At 38.7% G+C, this 22,675-nt stretch overlaps 1 protein-coding gene across 5 annotated transcripts in view; it reads right to left on the reverse strand.

The window, feature by feature from the left end:
* MEIS2 (Meis homeobox 2) overlaps window positions 1-22,675 on the reverse strand; it is a 173,960-nt gene that overhangs the window by 109,554 nt on the left and 41,731 nt on the right. For all 5 annotated transcript variants that reach the window (XM_064714136.1, XM_064714132.1, XM_064714133.1 and 2 more), the window contains exon 8: window positions 11,861-12,006. In XM_064714136.1, the coding sequence (XP_064570206.1) occupies window positions 11,861-12,006 (146 nt within the window). The remainder of the gene's footprint in view (window positions 1-11,860; window positions 12,007-22,675) is intronic.

Raw genomic sequence — 22,675 nt, forward strand, 5'->3', positions numbered from 1 at the left:
TTCACTGCTATACACATTCTCTGTCTAAGGCTAGATCTTGTAGTTTTGGGATGGATGGAAAGAGCACTGGAAATAACAATACAGCTCCCATTTCTCTCATCTTTTTCAGCCTCTGTTACCCTTTTTGGGGAATAAGGGCCCTGATAGTCAAGGCTCTCCAAATATCCTTCTGTATCTTTCTCAGACTCTCACCAGACTGGCCTCAGGCTAGTTTCATAATCCTCAAAAAAAAAAAACCAACCAACCTGTCCCGATGTTCAGCATGAGATCATAACATGGTGATCTCACTCTGAACGTTACCTTTCACTACAGCAGCTCTATTGACTTCTTTGCTTAGAACAGTTTGAATTTCCCACCAGCTCCGTTGTGTGATATTTGGCCTCTTTTAGGCAAGATACTTTTTCATGGAGTGAGCCTAAAGGGTACTGAGTAGAAAGCTCGTGAGTCCCCAGGCCTTGTTTTAAAGAGTTTTCCATCTCAGCAAGAAGTTTGCTGCAGAGATTGTTTGGGATGCAGCAGAGGATGTTAGTGTACTGCTGAATTGGAAAATGCAATATTTTATCTTTTCAGCTGGGGCTTTGAAAAGGATTCAGACCCCAGGAGCCAAACTCATGATAGTACCACAGCTCTACAGTTATGTTTATTTGTACATTCTAGAAAAATACCATAGTCTTGTTCATTTGTAGACATTTTATTCTCCTGCTGCGCATAGTGTTTTGCACTGGTTCGTTTGAAAGCGTTATTGCTTTCTAAATGGACAAGTTTTGGGAAATAAAAGGGAGAGAAAATGGCAAGAGCTCCTTTTCCCAGAAGGTTGGTTGCATCCAAGAGCATTGTGGGATGTAAGTTCATAACAGCCAGGAGAGCCAAGATTAATTATAGTAGTAAATAGTCTACAAATGTTTTGGTTAGATATGCACAAAGTGGGGTTTGTGCACATGTGAAACAATGTGGAATCCTTAGGATTATCCTAAAACTCTGCAGTTCATCCCACCATCCACAGAGAAGTTCATACCAACTCAAGAAACACCTCTCTTTCTTAAGCAATGTTAGATTATGCAGTAAAGTTCCCCTGTGTAACTGGAAGAAATTGAATTGAAAACAGACAAGATCAAGTAACCCAACTCTTGGATTAGTCCACCAAAAGAATAAAGAAGATGGAAAGGAGAAATGAATCAAATTATTTTCCCTCTATTTTTTTGTTCACAATAATTAACACATTGTTTCTGTTTAATTTCCTACTCTATATCTGAAAATCAGAATAACCCTTTATGGCTGAAATTAAGCACTGTTTAAACATTAAGATTTTGAACTGATCCCCCAAATTAGCCAACTTTCTTTGCAATTAATATGTGCCACTATTCCTATGCAACACTCCTTTGCTGACTCCCTCAAATATACACACATCACTTTTCTGACTATTCCAGTTGTTATCACACACACAATCTTTCTCCCTATTCATACTCCATAACCTGAACATCCCATTTGTGAACTATCCAAAGAGCTGCCAGCTATCTGCACATGGTCCTCAGTAGGCAGGGGCCTTGCCAATAACAAATAGGGACTTTGCAATATCCATTCAGCCCCTTACTCTTGGCTCTAAGTCACCCTCCTGTTTTCTGTTTGCTCCTTTAAGCACAAGTGGGATGCACAAGTGGGAAGCACCTGGCTGAGTCAAAAGAGGCAGCAGAAAGGATCAGGACTGGCTGGAAAGCTGGCAAAGTCCAGCTTCACATCAGGACACTCCCAGACTGTTGAGAAGGGGAATATCCAGTAGCAAGTTCTTGAAGTACAAAGATGCATTGGTTAATGCTGCTACACTCCCTTTACTCTCACTGTTGCCTCTTGGCCAGCAGTTGGCACCCAATGTTCTTTCTCTTGGTGCTTTCTGGGAAAGATATTTGATAGCATTTACATGCAGTAATCACCACATCAGGAAAAGACCTGACGAAATGAACACAAGACCAAGACACTTGCACTGAAATAGCTTGCAGAAATCATATTCTTTCATCTACAGTACAGACCAGCAAAAATATAACACTCTTAATTATATATTAAATGCTCCTTCATAAAGATAAAATTTTCCTGAACTTTCAGTATACAGAAGTTCAGGTATTTGTACAAGCATAGCATGACTGTCATGCTCTTTCAACAGCAGGATAAAACCACAACAGAAGTGCAATTTTCTGTAATTGAGCTGTTGCAAAGTAAAAGACACAGGCCTTACGCAGTGTTTTCCATCTGTAAATACGAAAAGCACTTCAAAAAGCAGCCATCATCATTGTGCCCTGCTGTTTAAACAGGGAAACTAAGGCACAGTGTCTTGTCATGGTCACAGCTAGAAAAAGAAGTGAAAACTCCACAGGTCTGCCAGAGCTCCCTTGTGCTACACCATCCTGGGGACAGTACTGAAACTTGGGTCACAAGAGAATGTGAAAACAGTTGAGCACTAAAGACATTTGTCTTCCTATCATAAAATAGAAATCACTGAAAGAGTTATTAAGTGTAATTCATGGATAAAGTGGCAAGAGGATTTAACACTTACTAAGTGTTTTTCTGCCTGTCTCCCATTATGATTTCTGGCTTTTTCTACATCTTTTCTGGCTTTTTCAAAGGGATCAGAGTTCCACTGGAATTAGTGGAAGGAGGACTGAGATACACACTATTAATCACTAATTTATGAATTATCTGCAAATATTTGAATACAAAGACTCAAACCCTAATTTTTCAATTTGCCTGAGAGGAAAAATAACTGCTTGTATAATGATCCGTGTAGATATACAGCATATCAACTAACAATGTAGCTTACATAATCTTCAAAGTTTTTTTAATTGACATAACAATCTTAAAGTAATCTAGACTAGGCATGATCTTATGAAAATCTACTCCTTTCACATATTTAGTATATATTAAGAAAGTGAACAGGAACTTTCCCATTGCTATCTAATTTAGTCAGATGGTATTTCCACAGTATATCCACTTCAGAATATCAAGTTCCCACTTTGAAATGACCAAATAAGAGCTTGATCCTGATGACAGTCAAATTTCTACAGCACTAAAAAAAACTGATGCATGAAGATTTTTTTTAAACACTAAACCAAAATATTTGCTTCTGTTTACTGAGCTACTCAGATTTATTATCCTGAGATTGTAAGAGTATGTCATGAAATGTTAAACATTTTATGGACATAAGTAGTCAACTGCTACAAATAAAATACATATTTTGAAATGCCATCATAAAAAGGTAAACCTAAGATTTAAAAAACACTTTATGGCCTATCATCCAGTATCAGACAAAACAACTGAAATTAGTTTTGGCAGATTTGGGGATAGCAGTTAAAAATAAAAAATAACAAATGTAAAAGCATGAAAACTGTATTGCCATTATGTTTAAAGATAACAGTAAGTCTTTAGAGATGCCAATGATTGCTTTAGATATTACAAACAAGTGCTGCCAATCAACTATAAAATAAGTAATGCATGGTATTCTAGGTATCATAACTCAAGGCAAACTCCACAACAATAGGAGTAATATTGTCTGCCACAAACCACTCTCTTCTTTAGGCAGCAATAAGAATTGACACATCCATTTCTTTGCAGTTGTGGAAATGTCGGCAGAAACATGCTTTTGTTTTTTGGGGTTTTTTTTCCCAACATAACTTTAATTTTACTGGAAACTTCCTTGAAACCAATTGTCCTGCTCATGAATCTTGAGAAGAAAGTTTTAAACATATCCTGAGGCAAAGCTGTGAGGTAATATCACTGCACAAACAACAGCAATTGTATTTTCCCTAAAAATATTTGTTATATTTGTGTATAATCATGTGCTCACACTACAGAGAAGGGGAGGAACTATGAGTTTTCTGTTTTCTGATGACAACAGCTTTATATAGTGGGCCCTGAAGACATCACAAAAACTTCTCTCCTCTAGCTGACTGTGATCTAGATCTCCAAAAGGTGCAGTTCACAACATTATTAGAGCAATGTTTTTGGAATTAAAAAAGTGTTTAAGCACTTTACATTCACATATATTTGCTTAAACCACTTTTTGCCTTGTGAGCCTTGCAGCCACAACTCTATATAAACGAATTCTTGTCACTATCAGTTCCTTGTTTCAATTACTTTAAGGAATTCATTAATTGGACTTTGGTCTTTTCTTTTCTTTTCTTTTCTTTTCTTTTCTTTTCTTTTCTTTTCTTTTCTTTTCTTTTCTTTTCTTTTCTTTTCTTTTCTTTTCTTTTCTTTTCTTTTCTTTTCTTTTCTTTTCTTTTCTTTTCTTTTCTTTTCTTTTCTTTTCTTTTCTTTTCTTTTCTTTTCTTTTCTTTTCTTGTTTTTTTCCTTCCTATACTGACTGCAAACCTTTGTAATCTGACAATAACAACCAGAGAAAAACAGTGGCTGATCCTATCTTTTGCTAGGCCACATTCAGCTTGCTCAGTAGAGGCTTTTTAATCACACCTCAGTTTAAACCATGCACATGTTTTTTGCCGTTCTCAGGAACCCCCTGTTTGAAAATGGCAGGTAAAATATTAAACTGGGAAGTAACACCTAGCCACGTTATCTGATGGTTTGGCATCAGCTGACCTCATATGTCGCAGAAATGAAATTCACCTTGCTGCAGCCCTGACACATTGTGCTGCCTGTTGATGAGGAGGAGGCAAAACCAGGCAGGCTGGTATAAAGATAAAAACAAGGAGAGGAAAAGGTAAAGCATAACTAGCTAATATCAGATAGGGTACTGTGAAAAACTCTTAGAGCAGGCCTAGAAGAGGCCCATTAGGTAGACTCAACAGCTTAAATTGTCCTAGTTGCACCAAAAAAGATTTTGCTGCAGCCCATCAGCCTGCCATGGATTTGGGGACAGAAAGGCAATGAAAGGGACAGGAGAGCTGGAGGGGAAGGGTGGTATGATTCATTCACTTGTCCCTTGCAGGATTCACAATTTGGGGATTCTTTGGGGGTTGGGGAGGGTGTGTATGTGTGTGTGTGAATTTCACCCTATATATAACTTGGAATCCTATTAGAAAACAACCCAGTGACACTGCAAATCCAGTATTTCTCAGCATGCTATTTTTGAAGCTGAAACACACAACATATTTTGATCTCTAAAGAAGCACAATAAAGATCCTCTCTTCAAAATAAAATGAGAAGTAAAAAAACCCCTCAACCAATTGCACATGTAATAATTTCCAGGCCGGCTTCCTGTGATTGTATCCGATTATTTAAATTTTGGACTGTCTCTTTAATTTGAGGAGCAGGGAGAGAGGCGACAGATGGCAGACAGAATTGACTTATGTCCTCTATTCTTCTGCAGAAGAAGGGGGAGTGCAGAAAGTTTGATCGAGGCAAAAGCTACAGTACATAGGGCTGGCTATAACTATCTAATAGGTCTTTTGACGGATCGGTTTGGAATATTTAGGTTTTTTTCTCCCCCAGACAGGCTTTGTAACAAACCCACAGTCCTGGAGGTTGCCATGGGTGACGAGAGAGCTGACATCCAGTCCCAACTACAAATAAGCACATGACAAATGGGCCCAGAGCCCTCCGACAGCCCTGAACCTTGGTGACCCCCTAAAAAACCCAGCCTCCCCATACCCCGTGCCCCCCCAAAAAAGCATTACTGAGTATATTTTTCAAAACCGAAAGCTTGCACTTAATTGGAAACACTGCCGTGTAACTGAAATGCTTAGGACAGCATGTACAAGTAAAAATAAATCATGCAGCATTGTTATTTAATGCGCTGTGACATCATTTCCTGAAATTAAACAGAGATGACACAGATTCAGACAGTCCCTGCTAAGGTTCAGTTCAAACAATTCACAGATGTTTTCCTCCAGCCAGCAGAAAACAATGCGAGACTTAAAGCACTCCTCTCCCTCTGCCCCTCTCCATCTTCAACTCCCTCTCCTCAGCCTTTTCACTGGTACAAGGAGGTATGGCAGTTTTATAATACATGCTCCCGCAAAAATATTCCTTTTTTAATTTAATTACTCAGGCTGTTGTACTAAATAGATGGATCATTGTGTCACAAAAGCATCAATTTTTCAGAAGAAATAACAGATGTCTATGTAACAATGATTAGATTAACCACTCCCAGACAAAGCTAGCTTTTGAGGCCCACACACCCCATGACCCTGGGTTCCCTCTTCTGTAGGGGGTGGATGTAGAAATGTCAGATCTAATCTCAGATTCCATTTTTAAAACAAACAAAGCCCCACCCCCATCCCATTTCAGCTCTTTTCTTTTAAGATTGTGGTGTTTAAAAGGTATGTGAATGTTTGGTCTCTTGCTAATTCTTCAGGATGCTTTCATGGCTGAGGACTAGGAGCACTCAGAGGATGAAACCTTGCAGCCTGGGATCAGAAGTGTCATTTTGAGAAAGATTTCCGGGTTTATTCTGCCCATGCTGGTGACACGGTGGTGCAGACAGGCAGGACAGGAGGGGGATGTTGATGACATTAGGCAGGGCTGTGCAATAACTACAAATGTTAATGGCCACCACAAGCCCTTCTGAGGAGACACCAGAGCAATTCTGGGGTACAAAGAGGCACAGCTCTGTTGTCCTGAGGACTGCACGACTACAGGTCATGGGAGTTTAGCAGTCAGGCACTGATTTTTCTTTAGCACTGGGGGGTGAAGTCATTTAACCTCTCCTCACAAAAGTTTTTCCAGCTGAAAAATGAGCACAATATTATTTTGTAGGACATGCTTCCAACAGGGTGGTGTTTGTACAAAGAGGTCTGTTCTACACCAGCTGGCAACTTATTACCTTGCTGAAAACAGCACACAGCCTAAAATCAGACCTGGAATAAAAATGTAGCTAGGCTCCTCCAGCTCTCTGACCCCGTGGTGCCCTGAGGTGGAGATGGCAGCCACGCAAACACATGTGCAGGTAGTTTTACAGAGAATCAGAGGACATTGTCCATCTCCTGTGTGAACTCTTGGAGGCTATAGCATGTTACAATGCACTCCAACACACACACTAAAATTCACTAGAATGACTGCACATTCCTGCATTATCTGGAGTCCCTCAGCCTTCTTGCCATTTTAACTGGACAGAGGCCTGTGGAATTTTTGGGTTTGGTTTTGGTTTTTTAAAGTAGAGGAAAAACAACAATGTGAAGAATGCTTCACCCAGATCACACCTCAGTAAAGCTGTTCTTCTGCAGTTTGATGTGAAAGTGTGGAGTGCAACAGCCAGCTATGTTTGTAACCTTTCTTTAAGCTATTATTACTAAAATAAAATATGGAAAAAGATGTTTTTTGAAGGTGGGTTGGATTCAACTTCCTTGAACACTTGCACTAAGATTAGTTTTGGTTGATGACATTCATCTCTAGAATCAAATCTAATGAATAAATAAAATAGCTGCCCTGTATAAAAGGCTTGATAAGCCATTCATCAAAATATGATATATACACATTTTATTCTCAGATACACCCACATAAATACAGAAAAAAAAATCTGTTTCAGTGAGACTATTCATATTATCCAATCTGGACACCTGAATGCAACAAGTTAAGAAAATTAATTCAGGTAAGTACAAAAGCTGTGGCTGGTTCATTTTATCACCTTCCAGGAGAACTTACTCTAGCCTGACAATGAAACAGACAAAACAAAGATATATTCTACAGTAAACTGTGTAAAGAGCAAAATCTTCAGCCAGAAGATTGTGGAAATCAGGCTAAAATAACATTATTCAAAGTTAGAAAACAGAACTTCAGCTAGCAAAAAAAAGCAGAAAAAATAGCTCAGCTCCTCTGGCTTTAGGGGAGACATCCCAAATACCATCAGATGAGAATTAGGCATTTTCATTAAGAAAGCTTTAGTTTGCAAGCTAGCATTGGTAAATTTGGTACTATTAGATATGATACACATCTTCTTAAAGACTATAACAAAAAACCCAACCAAAATAGAATTTTAACAAAGGGCATCCCTCCAGGTAAGTGTCAAAGCATAATTGAGACTCTGTTCTACCAGCTTGGTAAAAAAAGGTGAAAAAATGTTGAATGTAGTAAAAATGTAGTCTTTGGCACACTGCTGCAGAAATGGATGAACTACCAGAGGTACAAGCCCATAGAGTGGTATAATTACTTCCTTTATAACTTTCCTCTCTTCTGATTATGTATATATATTTTAAAGGTCCTCCATCCCTCAAAAGGGCATGCAAGGAGGGGGACCAGCTCTATAGTTGCTGGTAAGAAATCCTAATTTCAGCACTGGTGTAAGCTGAATGTATCTATACATTTGAGCACTTCCTGTTTTCACTTTGTGATCAAATATGTTCTTTGCAGGGCAAATAGGGGAGCACTTGAGGGAGGAAAGCAGTGATGTCTGAGAGGCTAATTGAGTGTACTAAGAACTCCTTAGCATAGAGGAAAAGGAGTCTTCCAAAGCTATGAATAAACTCTCAGCTTGGGTCAGATTTCTTGCTGTTTCTTTTCTTTAACCACCTTTGAACTCGACTAAAAACAGTCTTAATGTCAGGTTTACCTTTCTGATGTCATAATCTTTATGTACTATTGAAAAGATTATACTACCAGACTAGGATTTCCTCTACTTTCTTAAACACTGGATATTATCCAGAAAAAGCATACACATTTCCAACCAATTCATCCTCAGATCTTTTATCTTCCGGTAGTGTTGTAATTTCAAATGTAAGACAGAGCTCAGTAAGTGAACGAGAACATGACAGAAGCTCTTACTCTTTGCATTTGATTTCCAACAATAAAAACATGCATGTGTATCCTATTTCAAATATAATTAAAGTTACTACAAAATGGAAGCTGTGATAGGGGTTAGAAATTGTTTTGAAAGACACAGCCTGTCAGACACATTCATTCTACATCAGAGTTCAAGTGCCTGTCTCTTCAAAAAAGCCACTTAGGCCATTCAATTTTTAAAACTGGCTGCCTTAGGAGTTTGCAAACTGATTGAATAAAGGAAAAAAATAGCATTTTATTTAAAATCATAAGTAAATACAATTGGTCAGATCTGAGTTACACTCTTGGAATTTGACAGTCTAAAGGGCTTCTACATTTAATCCATGCCAGAAGAGATGGACTGCCACTGCCTCTCCTTCCAGGGAAATCAGAGGTTAATGATTTTTGTCATATTGAGACTAACAGCTAACAATTGCTACAGTTGGCCTTTAGTTTTTTATTTGTCCTTTTGAGGTATTCAGAATAGGTGACAATGGCTTGCAGTTGAGAACATATGTAGAGAGACCCCTGTGGCTTATGGAAAAGTTGCTCCATGCTGGTTGGGTGTTTGAAAAAAAAAATACAACCAGACCTCTTTTATGTTCCTCTCCTTAATGAATGCATGAATGTCAAAATGTACCAATGGCCCATTCAGGGGGCAAAGCCTAAGCAGCTCCTTCTTTAAGAACACATCCTGAGACATAAAATACATTTGCTTAACAAATTAAAATAATGAGATAATTCAATTAGTTTCTTAAAAAAAAGGAGAGAGAGAGAGAGAGAGAGAGAGAGAGAAAGAAAAAAGGGTACATCAGGGGATTATTGTAATACAAGAACAGGTCATACAGCACAAAAGAGGAACAAACCAATTTGAAATAAGGTTAGAGTAGTAATGAAGGAATGTACATTGAATCATGGACTGTCATTGTAAAGATATTTACTTGAAACAATAAAATTGTACATCACAGATTCCCCTGTTCTGGCTCAGCCAGAGTAACATTTTGAATGGACAAGCTAATTTGAGAAAAAGTGTGAGATCTTTAAAAGAAAGGAGTTTTCTTCCTTCCCTGCATGTGTTTATGGCAAGAATCTTTCTGAATTTACATTGCACTGGTCAGGGGTCTCCATTATCAGTTTGCAGGTCTGAGAATTACAGCGCAGTAAATCTTTCAACACCTGCAAACTCATTAAAGCCTGGACGGTAAAAGGTTTGGGGCTTTTTTGTGTTCATTTAATCTGATTTTTGTGAGGCCATCCTCACCAGTGACGGCAAATTTCCTTAATTCATGCAGGATGGAGAGGGTCAGGAGAGAGAGGATAGAAAAAAGGAAAAGGGATTTCAAAAAGCCAGAAGGACTTTCCTCAAGAGAAGCAAGAGGCAGTTGACTGTTTAATAAGCAAGTGTCAAATGCTTTCAAGGAGCACATAAGAAAGAAAGGCAGGAAGGAAAAAAAATTGATATCACAAATTTCATAGGAGGAAATGCAGTTAACATGGAGGTGTCTACAAATCAAACTTGTTTATTTGTGGCCCTGCTTTTTGCTGTCTGCCTGTACTACTGGTGTAAAGATACCCTACAGCTAAACGAAAAACCCTCCACTCGCACTCACTCGACTTCCAAATTAAAAACATTTTACAGGTTAGTAAATCTCCAGCTGAGGTGATGTAGCAAAGAACAGCTGTGAAGTAATTTTGATAATGATGAGAATAATAAGCACATGGCAAGGTTCAGGGCTTTGCTGTTGCAGCTTCAGTGCTCCTGAATAGATAAAAGTGATTAAATACTCCTGATTATCCCTGACCAATATGTAATGGATTTACAGCCCTTTCAATTAGTCAGTATTTGCTTAGGACTCATTATTTTGTCTTTGGTTAAGTAATCAGCCCAGAGACTCATGTTCTGTCTAATTCCTCTGAGCCAAGTGGGTACAGGGCACCTGACCTTTGAAATGGCCATAGCTGAGAGGCAGGAATAACCACTACTCCAGCAGAGACACTGGCTATTCCAGCTAATCCTGACCCCACAGGCCAGATCAATGCACCTTAGTTTGCTACTAATGTCCTTACATCAAAATGATGGTTTAGAAATGTGAATCTATCTCTCCCCCTTTAGCTGTGCTGCTGGCAGAGCAGTTCGATAGTCTCTATCATAAATAAATCGGGTCCAGAATCATTACACTGCAACCAACAGCAGGAAATTTATAAAACCATGGAAATTTATAAAACTTCGGTAGAAGACGAGGCAGTTAATAACAGTTAGCATTTCAAGCCTTATCAGTAAGAAACAATTTCAAAGTGCAAGAAAGAAGAAAATTGATAATTTTAACAGTTTCCATCATTTCCCACACGAAGTAAACTAGGCTTACTAGGTTTTCTGTGGAATTGTGTTTTGATGCCTAAATGAAGCTATAATAGTCAACAGAACACCAACACAATACCAACAGCAAGCAGACAAATAAAAGCCCAAGGAAAGCACTGCTATTTCACATATTTAATCTCTCTCCCCCCAAATGTGAATATGGCTAGGTTTTAATATTTATGGCCTTGAAGAGAAGCAAAAGAGGCGCTTATTCTCTCTGTTACACAACTGAAAAATCAGGGAATTTGTAAGCCTTCTTTATTTCCTCACAAAAAAGTAACAATGGCAAGGTTGCAAGCTGCTTTGACTTCTCTAACATCCACAGTGTATGTCAGCACATGCACACAGAGCAGGGCTCTCTCTTTCACCACATACATACAAAGTTTATGTAAACAGAGGCCAGCAATAAAGAATTCATAAGTCAGAGCTTTATATATGTTAAAGTAAGAATCCCCCTTTTGCTGGCTGTAGGAAGATTTTGAATAGTTCAAAGCCAAAAACGGTTACTTCGTATATAGATGGTGTTCCATGCTAAGGTGTTGTACTTTCTCTCTTTTTCTTTCTATAGGGTGTGTATATATATATACATCTATAGAGATTAGATAGATAGATAGATTTCAGATTTGTCATGATTCCAAAACCTAAGGAAAAAAAATCTAATAAAAAAACCCAACAAATCCTAAGAATCCTGAGACCTAATAATGGGCAAAAAATTATGGGGATAATTGATTTCTAATAGCGATGAATAAACCTCATTAGGCACATGAATAGAAATTTATTTTGGTTTTGGTCACCACTTACTGTGAGATGCTGGAAAAGCCACGCTCTCATGATATTTGTTGCTACTTTGGGGAAAATGCCTCTTTTCTTCTGACGCTTTTTGTCCTTGTCTGGGTCATCATCGTCTCCTGTACCAGGTGAGGCTACACTGTTGTCTAAACCATCACCTACAACAAAGAGAAAAACAGGAAGGAGGAGATGTTTAATGAACCAAATACAGAAGCCAAAAAATACCATTAATTGCCAAGACACTACCACAGTTTGGGGGGTTTTATTTGTTAGATCAGGCACATACTGTTTCTCATTATATAAGAATGCCGATGCAAATATGTAAAAATTAGAAAACCGTGTCTCTCCAAATACTAATTTTGTGTTTCACACATGCATATATCATTAATTCAATTATAATTGTGTGCTTGACATAGTGCAGTAGCTCTTTTTTAATTATGGGATTCAATGTGGGAAAACCTGCCACAAGAAAACCCATTTACTGTAAATGCATCCCTACAACCATTCTGAATATGTACGTATAAGTAATCAAGTTAAATGTTCTGTAGTCTATATATTCGAGGCCCTCTGCAGAGGTGGCAGTAACCATGTCACTGTTCAGTGCACATAACACACTGTCAGATGAGCCCCTCCCAGCCTCCATCACCTCCCAGCACACACACACACGCACTCACAAACACGTACACCTAGTCTGACCCTGCACACAGCATTTGCATGACATGAAAACTTCTACATCTCTGCATCAGTGGTTATTATCATTAAAATAAAAAGATGCACATCAAGGTAGAGCTCTCACTTAATCAGAACTTTCCATCAACATCCTTCTCTTCTGTGCTTTTCCCTGGCATTAATTGTGCATTAGCAAAAATCATTTACTTTTAACAGTCATAGTTATTTTTTCTTGCCCTCCAGCAAAAATGCCTTGAAAGCCTGCCTGGAGGGCATCTAAATTATGTATCTGAAAAACTCTTCTGGCAAGGCATTGCAGGACCCCTACTTTCTTAAAATTCATACGAGCACGTCTTCCTGTTTTTGGGAAGGCATCAATCAAGAGCAGCAATATATGCCATATTCCTACATTAATATTTGAACTAATAACTTTAAAAAAAGGAAAGAAACAAGATCCGACTTGTGGCATAATCAAATGCAAAATAAATGAAGAATACTGGGACAGCACTGAGACTTTATAGATTGCTGTGTTTTCCTTACACATCATTAGCCCGGAGCCACACGAAAGAGGAAAACAGAGAAGTGGAGAGTTTATGCTCCCTGCTGGTGTTTAAGAAGCCGAGGTCCTGGAAGGACATCTGGGAATTGTGCTGAGACGGTGGTTTTTGTAATTTAAGAATAGACATTCATTAGCAGTAAATGCCATAAATCCCATGCTAAGTAAAAACCTTGTCCAAGAAAGCCTAAAACAATAAACTCTGTGCTCAATGTAGCCTGAGCTAGACGCTCCATAGCTTCCTGAGGAATGCTATAGATTCATGAGCTAATTCCTATAGCCTCGTCTAGATCTGTAGTGCTACTAAACGAAATACATTGCTGCTACATACAGTCCATTTGCTTCAAAACTTGCATTTCAGCTCCATCTTCCCTCCCATGCCAGATCACCCTTCTTGTACTGCATCCCCTCTGAAAAACCGACCCTTTTGGACTGGAGAGACAGAAAAAGCCACAGCAAAGAGCTGGCAGATTAATTTTATTGACATTTCCATTTTCACTGCAATGTGATACCCTCCATCACATGGAAGAGATGACCCTCACTATTTACAGACTGACAGGCCACTTCATTACAACCACCCTGCCCCAAGGCAGAGCAGCTCCTTTCCATCTGCCCAAACACCAGAGCAAGACCCTGAAGTCACTGCTGTGTTCCTCGTGCCTTTTTTTTCTCTTCTATTAACGATAGAGAAAGGAGAGTCAAACCACAGTAAGGTAGTTGAAGAGATTACGGAAGCTCTGAACACTGCACCCAACTGTTTGCTTTTGCAATATATCAGTTATTTAGAAAGCACTCCTTTCTGCTGCCTTCTTCCCCCCCATGTGTTCCACCCTACCCCTCTCTCACAGACACGTGTGCGCGCGCACACACACACGCACACACACTTTCCACTATGCCAAGGAACTGCTGCAAGGCAAATTCTCACAAACACTAATGGCTTCTGACTGCTCCTTGGCAACCCCAGCATTTTAACCTGGGTGGATATGCTCTCCAAAATACAGACACTGGAGCTATCTCATCAGCTGTTCATGTGACACAGATGGAGAGTGGCTATTAGGAGCCAGGCAATGGGCCTTGGGGATCTGAGGTGCTGTACTGTAGCCTCAGGCAATTTTGAAAAGCAGTACCCGGAGATGGGGGGAAAAATCTCTACTGAAAGTGCAAGTTTGAAGTCAGTCAGTCTGTTTGTCTATCTGTCGTGCGGATAAAGATATCTTTGTCTCTTTATGTAAAAGTAATGTGTGTATGCACAAGATGTGTGGAGCTGTAAAACTTCTGCTCTGCACCATCCTTTCAAACCACAGAAACACCAGTTCACTCTCTCCATGGACAAATTCCTGTCTGTCTGCATATACTCTCCTATTTGTGAGCATCCTCAGCAGGAGTCTCCCACACGCTATATCACTGTTTGGCTTTTTGATGAGGTTGTTAATACCCTGGTTTGAAAAAGCTAATAGCAGCCCAAGAAAGAAAAGTTCAGCTAAAGCTCTCATTGCCTTCCCGTCCTAATCAGCAGTTGAAATCATAAGAGTCGGTGCTTCCCTAATCTGTTCCATAACCTCACAAAAGAAAATTCAAATATTGTAACTCCAAATGATATCAGAAGAAAAATGCAGCAAGATTTGTTCCTACTGGTGTATGACAGGCCTGTTAGTCTGTAATGTCTTATCTTTAACAGGACTACAACCACTCCATTTAGTGGATGCAGCTTCTGGTGAGAAGAAATCATAGAAAAAGCCCATAACAGTCTTTTCCAAGATGGAATTATTTACTTCTGGTCCTAGCTTTCTTTTTCCAAATAAATGTCAGTTGCTTTAAATGGAGACAAGTAAAATATCAAAAGCGAAATAAAATGAACAGATATGATAGTCACTTTATGGCAGACTGGATTAACTATATTTTTCACTACTGTATCAAGGAATCAAAATTTAAATAATTTAAATCATCATTACAAGAGATTCTGCTTATATGAACCACTCATATCCTGGCTTAGATGTAATTTGTAAGAAGAGTAGAGTAAAATCCAGTTCTATGGAAATGGCAATTATACAAGCATAGTTATCCCAATTTTCTAGAGAAGAAATTAAGGTTTGGATTTTGGTCCACTGTCTCTCTCTTTCACACAGAACCAAAAAAATCAAGGGTGATTTTCTCCTGCTTCCCATACTGTTCACTCATTTATCCTTGTGCAAAGAGTACGCATGATTGCAAAACCCTATCGGTGTTGCAGGAAGGTGGAGAATTCTTAAGTGGCACTCTCTTTGTGGAGGTGTCAATGACTAGGCCTGATTCGAGCCAGCAGAGAACTAGGCTTTTTACCCAGCTAGTTTAAGATTATAGCAATGCTATGTAATAATCTCAATAACCCCTATAAAAGCTGGAAAGAGTTTACAAGAAACCTTGCAAAGGGACCCACCTGGGGTTCCTTAACGACCTTCCCCTCTAGGGGAAGAGTTTGCTGAGGACGCTGAAGACACAAGTCTGCTTTACACAGTGGGAAATGTGGGTTTCCACACTGGCTCTGTGCTCAGGCACTCTCAGTATGTGCTGAGGGTTTCCTTCCACAAGCTGAATTCCTTTGCATTGAAAGCAAAGGATATTACCTCTTCTTTAAAAAATATCAAATAAGCAGTCATAGCAGGGTTTCCATTGCACCATAACTCCAGTTTGCTGGAGCCAGGCAATGGGCCTTGGGGATCTGATTTCCTTGGACAGATAAGCTTGCAAAGCCCAGTGTTGACATAGCCAAGGACTCTTTGAGAAACAGAGACCAGTCCTATGTAAAGCCTGTCCAACCTTATTGTATCAATGAATTTTTCTTTGTTAGCCTCCCACACTACCAGTATTATCTCAACCCTAGTCTCTGTGTTCTTCACAGAGTAAAAACCCAGCAACCAATGAAGCAAGTTTAGAAGTAGCCCATCTTGTCCTTTTACTACTTGTGAACAGGATGAATAACAAATTCACAATCTATCAAGATGATAACTGAAAAGGATGACCCAGTCAGGCCAAAGCACAGAAGCCTGGTAACAGTCCAGATTCAAATTCTAGAAATAGTTTCTATTACCATCATAGCAAGTAGAGCAGTTAAAAAAGTGATTTCTGGAAAAGTACATTTCAGAACTCAGTGTTTGAGCTTCTTCATCATCAGAGGTCCCTTACAGCTTTAAGGTTTGTCACACTAAAGCAAAAGAGAGAACAGCAGGAGTATCTAAACTCGGGGGAAGACAAGACACTTCGCCATTTTTCTAAAAATAGTGGATGCAATACGAAAAGCAAGTTAAAGGATTCTTTAAAGGAAAGCTGCAGTGCACTATGCTGGTCTTAAGTGAACTACTCTAATATTCCAGACTAATATTTTGATGGAGTGGAATATGTAGATAAAAATGCAAAACAAAGAAGAAAATCTGCATGCAGCCTATATTCACAACTTGCAATTATTTGTTTGTACTTCTAATGTGTCCATCTAGACACATAAATTATGCAAACCATTATTAATAAGGACATTCAGCTTAGTAATACAATCCATATCGCCACCAGAGAAAAATCTTTAAAATCTGGTTAATTATCACTGCCAAAAAGCTGGAGAGAACTGTTTGAAGATGTTTTTGAAGATAAGATAGTATGCACTTAAAGGAAGACTAACAGAGAGAGAAGGTCAGCTCCAGAATCAAAGACCCTTCAGGAGAATCCTTATCTTCATTCCATCCTGTTAAAATTATCAGGCTTTTAGCCTTACAGCTCCAGTAGATCACAGATCTTAGAATGAAGTCCTGGCTGTGGATTGTTTTTTTCTTTCTCTTCCTCTTAATGATCCCCGTTCCAGGAAGTTAAGTTTCCTCACACCACAGGAGCCATACTTATCTCCTGCAGTTCTTGCCCAGGGAAACTAAGATAGGTTATGACTGGCAAGTATGGGACTTCGAAAATCACAAACAGTTCAGGTGGGCAACCCAGCTTAGAGCTGGGCCATCACTGGCACTGCTCTGCCAGTACCTGTGCTGGTTTTGCTAGATTACTTTACTCCAGGAGGAAAGGAGCCATCAGAAGCTGTTCAGGGGCCTTACAGGCACCATGAGCCTGTGCTGACCTGCATGGTCACTTCTTCCTGGAGTGGAGTGTCCTCAGGTGAGCTGCTGTAATCACACCACTGCATTCTCTGCCCTGGTGTCTCTGAGACACCAAACACATGCTTCATGGTTCCCTGTTCCATGCTTCAGAGAGCATCTTGGACAGAAAGGTTGGACGCTGGTGCATTAGGGAGAACAGGAGAAAATTTCAGACATATACCACTACCATCTCTCTTCCTACATAAGACATTGTCCTGTTGCCCTTCTAGAAGGTCACAAAGACCTGGCCTCATCTCAAGTTCTTCTTTTGCTTTCCAGAATAAAACCCAGTGATTCCACTGGGCTGATAATGCAAAGATGACATGTATGAATTAATAATTATTGCAAATTCAAATAGGAAGAAAACTTAAGATGCTATCAGACCCCACATATAAAGCTATTCTATGTAATCTAATTACAACTTAGCATAGTTTGTCATTGAGGAGCAAGTCCCTAATGCCATCTGGCAATATGTGTTAAAGGCTTAAGGACTTGCACAGTATCTTGTATATAAAGTGTATTTACAAGAGACAGAATGAAAATTGTTTATTTTCTGTTTCTGGATAGGCACCTGTCTAGAGTCACTAACATATCTTATTTGCAAAAAGAAATTCACAAATGTTTTATTATTTATTCAAAATAGGAATGATGTACATGTGAATGACATTTCAGCTCTTATTATAGCCATGCATGCTATAAAATCAGTGATCTAAGTATTTCAAAATTATTTTCAGAACTGTTAAGTTTCACATTTCCCCTTTTACTATTTTTCTGTCCAAAAATAAGAAAAAGACTGGCCTTTTTGTGTCCTTAATTGTCTGTGTTTAGATTTCATGTTTATTTGTAAAGTGAATTGAGAAATCTTAGAAATTCTGTCAAACGTCACAAATATATTTTTGTAGCTTATATAAGAGAAAATTAATAAACCACAGTTTAAATGTTAAGCTCCTGTATACAGCCAGCAGGTTCATGGTTCGTTCATTGCAATCCAACATTTTTTCTCATCAGGTGAAAAAGTGTTCCAATGCAGACAAGGGGAACAACAGTAAAGCAACCTGCTAATTACTGATCTCTCTTACGTTCCTGCTGTGCTAAACTGTCCAGACACGTTGAAGTGAAATTTTTCTGCGATTTTCAAGTGACTAGTTCATGGCCCACTGCCGTGGAGTGCAGGAGAAGGGATGAAATGCTTTAGTTTACATGCAACATTTACTAACTGTGTGGGTTTTCCGACATTAAAGAGGGGACAGTGACCCATGCCACCTTTTTCACACTCAAAAGAGCACTGAAAAAACAGTCTTCATAGGCTTACCTCAGGCTTCCCTGGCCCTTAACACCCTCCCCCCAGGGTAGGAGCAGAAAGAGAAAAAAGAAGGGATTTTATGCTCCTTTCTCTTCAACTTTTCAGGCGGTATAAGCAGCATTTAGCAAATTCAGCCTCCAAATGGCTCCAAATGCTCTGAGCTGCAGGGGCTCATCCTTTGTTAGCCTCCCTCTATTTACACAGGATTTACGCAGGCTCTCCACTGAAGAGACCACATGTTTCTGACAGAAAGCACTTCCATTCACACTGCATCAGGCAACAGGATTGTAACCACTGCAGCTTCACGCTGACCTGAGATTAGGGATTTCAGCAACATTGAGATGGTAACAATCTGCTAACTAACGAAAATTATCCATGGAGAACTCTGCTGCATACTCCAGTTAAAACTACCATGGCCAGATAGATTAGGTTACTTAAAGGGGCAATTAAGGACTAGCTACTGTCAAGAATATGCATGTCCATCTACAAATAACATACACACAGAGAAAAATATCAGCAGGGGGAAAAAACAAATTAAAAAAAAAATAGACTGCAGCTTGGATTAAAACAATTTCACCCACTGGTTGAAGACATAAAGTGTAAAAACAGACAGATGGACACATATGTAAATGTGGCTGCATTTGTTTCTCTGGAACTGGCAAGTTAGTAATAACAGTATAGTTTAATAATTTATTTTCCATGGTATTTTCACACTGGTTAACTGGGCAGTGGCAACACTTATGCAGAACTTCGGGAGCAGAATAATTCCTTCTATCTGATTGCTTCTGAGGAAACAAACTGAACGAAGCAACCTCTCTTGCCTCTTCCTACAAGAACTCAGTACTGGAACCTGATATCAGTCTGGGGATTTTAAAAATTTGGTAATTTTTTAAAAACCAATTTGGCCAGTCAGGATTTCTGCACTGAGATTTTTTTTCCCCCCAGATTTAGTATGGCATCAGGCTTTTTCAAAATGGACTACACATACACAAACACAACAAACGTTGCTGGTTGGTGCTTGTGATTTTTTACTCAATAGCTTTTCATGGGGCAAAAGAAAATTGGATGGGAGCACAGGGCCAGAAAGGACCACACAGATCCAGCTTTTGATGAGTTTTATTTTGACATTTTAATTTGGCAAATTATTTTGCTTCTGCAGCGAAGGACAAAATAATTCACTTCCATAATAGTAACTCCTACATGTATCTGATAACCACTTAAAAAGTACTAGGTATATTCTGAAGTTCTCCGTAGTATATCATAATAAAGCTCTTCTGGGCACTCAATGATTCATTTTTAGTGATCTCTCAAATGCCCTTACCCACAGTTAACACTCAGATTTTATTAAGCAAGAAAGCAGGGACAAATGTCCACTTAAGTCCCAGCTCTCAAATTCAACTCTGCTTGCGCTGCAGTACCCAAAGCTAAAGCTTTTTTAATGTTCTATTCACCTCCCCTGTGTGGCATTTCTGCTAACACAGAGTTCACAATCTTTCAGCCCCAAACACAGAAGGCTGCTATCTTCAAGACATCCGAGGAATGTGCCAGATACTATCATCTCCCCTGCAATACAAAGAACCAGAAAGAGGCAGAGACCAAAAGGAGACCGTGCTGATCAGGTTACTAAAGTCCAGAAAGTCTTTCCCAGAATGCTAAATGTTAATCTTTGAACCAGAAAATGTTATAATTAAGATCCTTGTAGTTGGAGGAAATGCTAGCTGTAGAAGTCAAAGGTACAGCCATTTGAAGTTGTACTTTTTTGCACGTTTATCCTAATCTCGCACCCCTCATGCTGGCACAACTCCCATCAAGTACTTTGTTCTATTCAAGCAAAATTATCATTAATGTCAGTGGCAGTTTTGCCTGAGTAAGAAGTCTAAGACCAGATCCATGCCTTGGTCACAGAGAATTGCAAGCACTGCACAATTCCAGAGGAGATACACTCATTAAAACATGTGGTTTATGCTGATTTATTATATTCTTCTATTTAAAAATGAAACTTACATTGTACCTCACCAGGAAAGTGTTCAATAGACTTTTTTCTACATGGTTTTAACTTCAATTCCCACCCTCCCCACCTCAGTACAAGTTGGTAAGTGTGCTCCCAGTTTTTGGTATCCAGGCTGAAGGAAAGCATTATTAAAGTAGGTTTAAGAATTCTATATGCTTCAGTAATTACTTTGCAGTGTGAATGTAAATAGCTGTTATTCTGTTTAAATTTTTCATCCTACTAAAAACTGCCATACAAAGTGTCTTTGTGCTGCAGTTTTAGTGGCATTCTTTTTAAATGTTTTTTAAATATATTTTTAGATAAGTATTTTTGGCATTCTCATAGTAATTCTGTTAAGAATACCAGCTGCAGACTGGCTACAGCTGAGGCAACAATAACAAGTCATTAAAGAAATCAGGAGACAAAAAAAAATATTTTTCTTTTGTTGAAAGCACATCTCCTTTAAGAGACTATTTTCCTTTTTTAGTTCTGGGATAATGTTTTTCGTTTTCTCAATCAACTGTATAAAACTATACATTAAAGAGCTATATTTTGTTCTAAGTAGCTTTTTTTATTTGTTATGCTGTTACTTTTATCATTAGAATAATATCAAATGTGGGCAAAATAGCTAAGTTCAATTAAAATTCTACCTGCAGTTGAAGTAATTAAGTTCAGTTGTAGTTCATCAATATTTAACCTTTACTATTTTGCAGTTGTTTATATATAGCAGAATGTGAGAACTTAAAAGTAGATGATGACTAACATCCTGCACCATTCTTCATTAAATCATTAATGTAGTTTCTTTAAGAGCAAAAATGACTGGGTTTTTTAAAAGGAAAATAGCAATCATAGCATCTCAATTTTCCTTAGAGTTGCTAAAAGTAGTTATAAACTACTTTTTATTTTTTTTTTCAATGTCTTGCACGTCTTTAATGTCTTCCCCTTAGACCCTATGCTGTTTGTCAACAACTGCTTGTCCAGGAGACAGCCCCTAAAATGATGCCCACTAGTACAGCAAGAGTCCAAGTACTGTCCACATTAGAAACCTTTTTTTTCAGGGCTGTTTAGTTATTAAGAAAGCACTTGCTGAAATATTCCATATGGGTACACATGGAAAAGATTTTTTCATCATTAAAAAAAAGGACTAGAAATGTAACAGACAGTTATTCCTGAGAGATACTAAGTTAAAAGCTCCAATTACTGAAAAGGACACTTGTTAGGCCACAAGTCCAAAATGCACATTTATCTATTTTAAGATGTGTTTTAAAAAAATGGAGGATGGCTAAATGCTTTAAAAAAAAAAAAAAAGATGTTTTAGTAGAAAGGTCTCAAAATGAACCATAAAAACTTTTTCTGATGATAAAATGTACACGAATGTGTGTTTTACGTAAAACAAATGAAAGTGCTGTCTTGATATGCATTCACAAACTCTTGAACAGCATAAGAAGAGATGCTTGCTGTGAATGCATAGTTCAGAAAAAAATTTAAAAGTACAAAACATCTCCAAACTTGGCAAGTCTTACATACCATAAGAGCTCCAACACCTATGCACAGTAGGGTGGATTAACCCGCTGGGTGCTGCGGACATATATATGCACCTCCTCCTAAAGTGTTCATTTGGCTGGCAGTCTGGAAAACGCCAGAATGTGAAGGGTTACGTGGGAACACTGACAGTCTGCTCTTGCAGGTTTAATTTAAAGCCCGTACTTTAAATATAGGGTGTTCTGTATTTGGAAACACAACTAATACTCTTTATAAGTGATGTGCTACTTGGCGCCCAAAACAAAGGACTCAATCAAGTCTTGCTCCCACTCGTGAATCATTCTCTAGATGACAACTGCGTGCTTTGGACCTGCCCGTCCTTATTTTTGTGGGTACCATTTTTCAGAAGTCTTTTCCTCCAAGAAGCCTCGTAAACGTAAACTGTAAACCATCTACACCTCACGTGCTGTACATATTGGCTGCTTATAAGTGGTTACTGGAAAGGCCTGAAATGTTTCTTTCCTTTGAAGTTCAGTAGATGGACAAAAAGAGCAAGCACAAGGGAGCTAAAGCTCATAGTCCCTGACAGATATCTTTATGATATCAGAAAGGCAGACAAGCAATTTTTTTTTCCATTGTATAATTTTACTGATTTTTTAATCAGGATAATATGATTAAAAAGCAAGCAAAAAAGAAGGAATGGCTATGGCCACCTCTC

The sequence above is a fragment of the Zonotrichia leucophrys genome, chromosome 5, assembly GCF_028769735.1.
Source record: "Zonotrichia leucophrys gambelii isolate GWCS_2022_RI chromosome 5, RI_Zleu_2.0, whole genome shotgun sequence".
NCBI classification, from domain to species: Eukaryota; Metazoa; Chordata; class Aves; order Passeriformes; family Passerellidae; genus Zonotrichia; species Zonotrichia leucophrys.